Genomic DNA, 2,203 nt, shown 5'->3' on the forward strand with positions numbered 1-2,203 from the left:
GGACAAGCCTGGACTAGTGGTGTACATTGACTGGTAATATGCCATACGGTTTCACCGTTTTGTCCACAGATTCAGCACTTATCACTTTCTGCTGTGTTGTATATTCTGTATATTATGTAGTTTGTTCTTAGTGCTTGCTCTTGGGCAGCACAGATTAGAGACTCCGTTTCCAGTTTTAAATCACTTTTAGTCATTCACAGCCATCTTTTTTCTCTATCTGTCTTATCATCAACATCCCTGTGAAATTGACCATGCATTCTTTTCTTTACCCACCGATTTTCAGTTTCATTCGTTTTCAATTTCTTGTGTAGTGCTTTATCTTTGCAATCTTTCACCCTACACAAGCCTGACCTTCTTACTTCTAATAATAGGGGTTCTGTGGCATTTTTTTTACATACCATGCTATGTTGTTTTCTTCTGCTCTAAGGCTGGGTTCGCATCCAATAAGCCCTCTTCCCAAGGCGATGAGCTGACATAATCATAGGCACGCCGGGAAAATGCTTAGCGGGATTTCGTTCGTCTTTACGTTCTGGGTTCAAACTTCGCCGAAGTCGACTTTGACTTTCATTCTTTCGGGGTCGATGAAATAAATACCAGTTGGTCAATGGAGCCAATGTAATCGACTAGCAACCATCTCCGAAACCGCTGGTCATTTGCCAAAATTTGAAACCATCATCATCATTATTGCTAAGAACGGTGTAATGGAATAATCGTTACAGCGTCGGAGAAACCGCTATGCAGTATCTGAGTTCTTTACTTTCTGACTTTAAATCCCGCTTTGGACTTGATAAAAAAAAGTACCAATTGACACCTTCCTCTCAAAACTACGGGCCTAAATCAGAAGCAATTTTATTGTAAGAATCGTTAGAGCTTCGGTGAAGATACCTCATGGCATTTATTTTGGCTCTTTACGTTCTCTGATACTACTACTACTACTACTACTACTACTACTACTACTACTACTACTACTACTACTACTACTACTTGTTTTCCATTTTCAGAGGAGAAATTATACGACGTATTCATTTCGTATAAATCTTCGACTACAGACGAATCTTGGGTGAAAAACATTCTGTTTCCGAAAATCGAAGATGACATGGGGCTGAAAGCATGTATTCACTTTCGGGACTTCGTCCCGGGTGAGAGTAAGTATCGATCTGTCTTCATCGTTCATCGACTTTCGAATAATGTTGCTCTAGTGTGAGTGGAATATACCAGTTTAGAGATAACATTGATGATCATTTTTTACGATGTATGTGTGTGGTAAGTTAGAGGGGATCAGTTACATCAAGATAAATTTGGTGACATATCACCTGAAAATATTCCGAGGTGTATCGCCTGAAGAAATGACAATTTGAGAAAAATAAGAATTTGCAGAATGTTACATATTGAGTTACATAATTGTACTCGTGTTTTGAAAAAATATGCTCTGAAAGCATATAAACTGTTATTTAAAACTATAAAGCCAGAGTACTCTCAATTTTTTCTGGCGAAAAATACTATCCAAATTCTTGAAACTCGCATCTAGATAGGAAATGGAATAGAAGAAGGCATTGCAGCATTCAAATTTATTGAAACTCAAAAATAAATTAGATAATAATTCAAAATAAAAAAATATAGAGAGCCAGAAATCCCTGTTCAAATCTATAACGTCAGGTTGAACAATATTGCAGAACTGATGCAAAACGGGGAAATTATTATATACTTCAATGATATTCTCATGGAATATATCAGCAATATAGCGTTTGACCACCACCTTTCTGAATTGCTTCAAAAACACGCGATATTATACTCCCAATCAGCTTCTACAGCAGGTCAAGTGGAAACTCTTCCCAGGCCTTCTTTATTGCCGTTTCAAGTTCATCAAGAGATGAATAGTGCTTGCCTTCGCTGTACACAACCTTCGTGAGATATCCCCAGGCATTCTCCGTTAGATTAAGGTCGGAACTTCTTGCTGGCCATCGGCATGACTTCAACTCCGATTGCAGGGAGGAAATCCAAAGTTGCCTTTGCTTTATGAATACGAGCGTTGTCCTATAGAAATATGAAGTTCTCGCTACAGAGCCTTCCTTCTTCGACGCTGTGAGCCCTACCAAACATATCGATGCTTTAACTGCCTGACTTCTGCCTTTTAAAAAGTCATGCAGTTAGTCTCCTAGTTATCCTACAATACCAATGTATAAAATACAATTTGTGATATATC

General features: G+C 38.3%; 1 protein-coding gene across 1 annotated transcript in view; it reads left to right on the forward strand.

The window, feature by feature from the left end:
- LOC106882184 (uncharacterized) overlaps positions 1–1,808 on the forward strand; it is a 24,061-nt gene extending 22,253 nt beyond the window's left edge. Inside the window, exon 5 of the mRNA XM_052970254.1 lies at positions 1,002–1,808. Coding sequence (XP_052826214.1) covers positions 1,002–1,204 — 203 coding nt within the window. The 3' untranslated portion in view covers positions 1,205–1,808. The remainder of the gene's footprint in view (positions 1–1,001) is intronic.
- Positions 1,809–2,203: the final 395 nt, after the last annotated feature.

The sequence above is a fragment of the Octopus bimaculoides genome, chromosome 8 (genome assembly GCF_001194135.2).
Source record: "Octopus bimaculoides isolate UCB-OBI-ISO-001 chromosome 8, ASM119413v2, whole genome shotgun sequence".
NCBI lineage: Eukaryota > Metazoa > Mollusca > Cephalopoda > Octopoda > Octopodidae > Octopus > Octopus bimaculoides.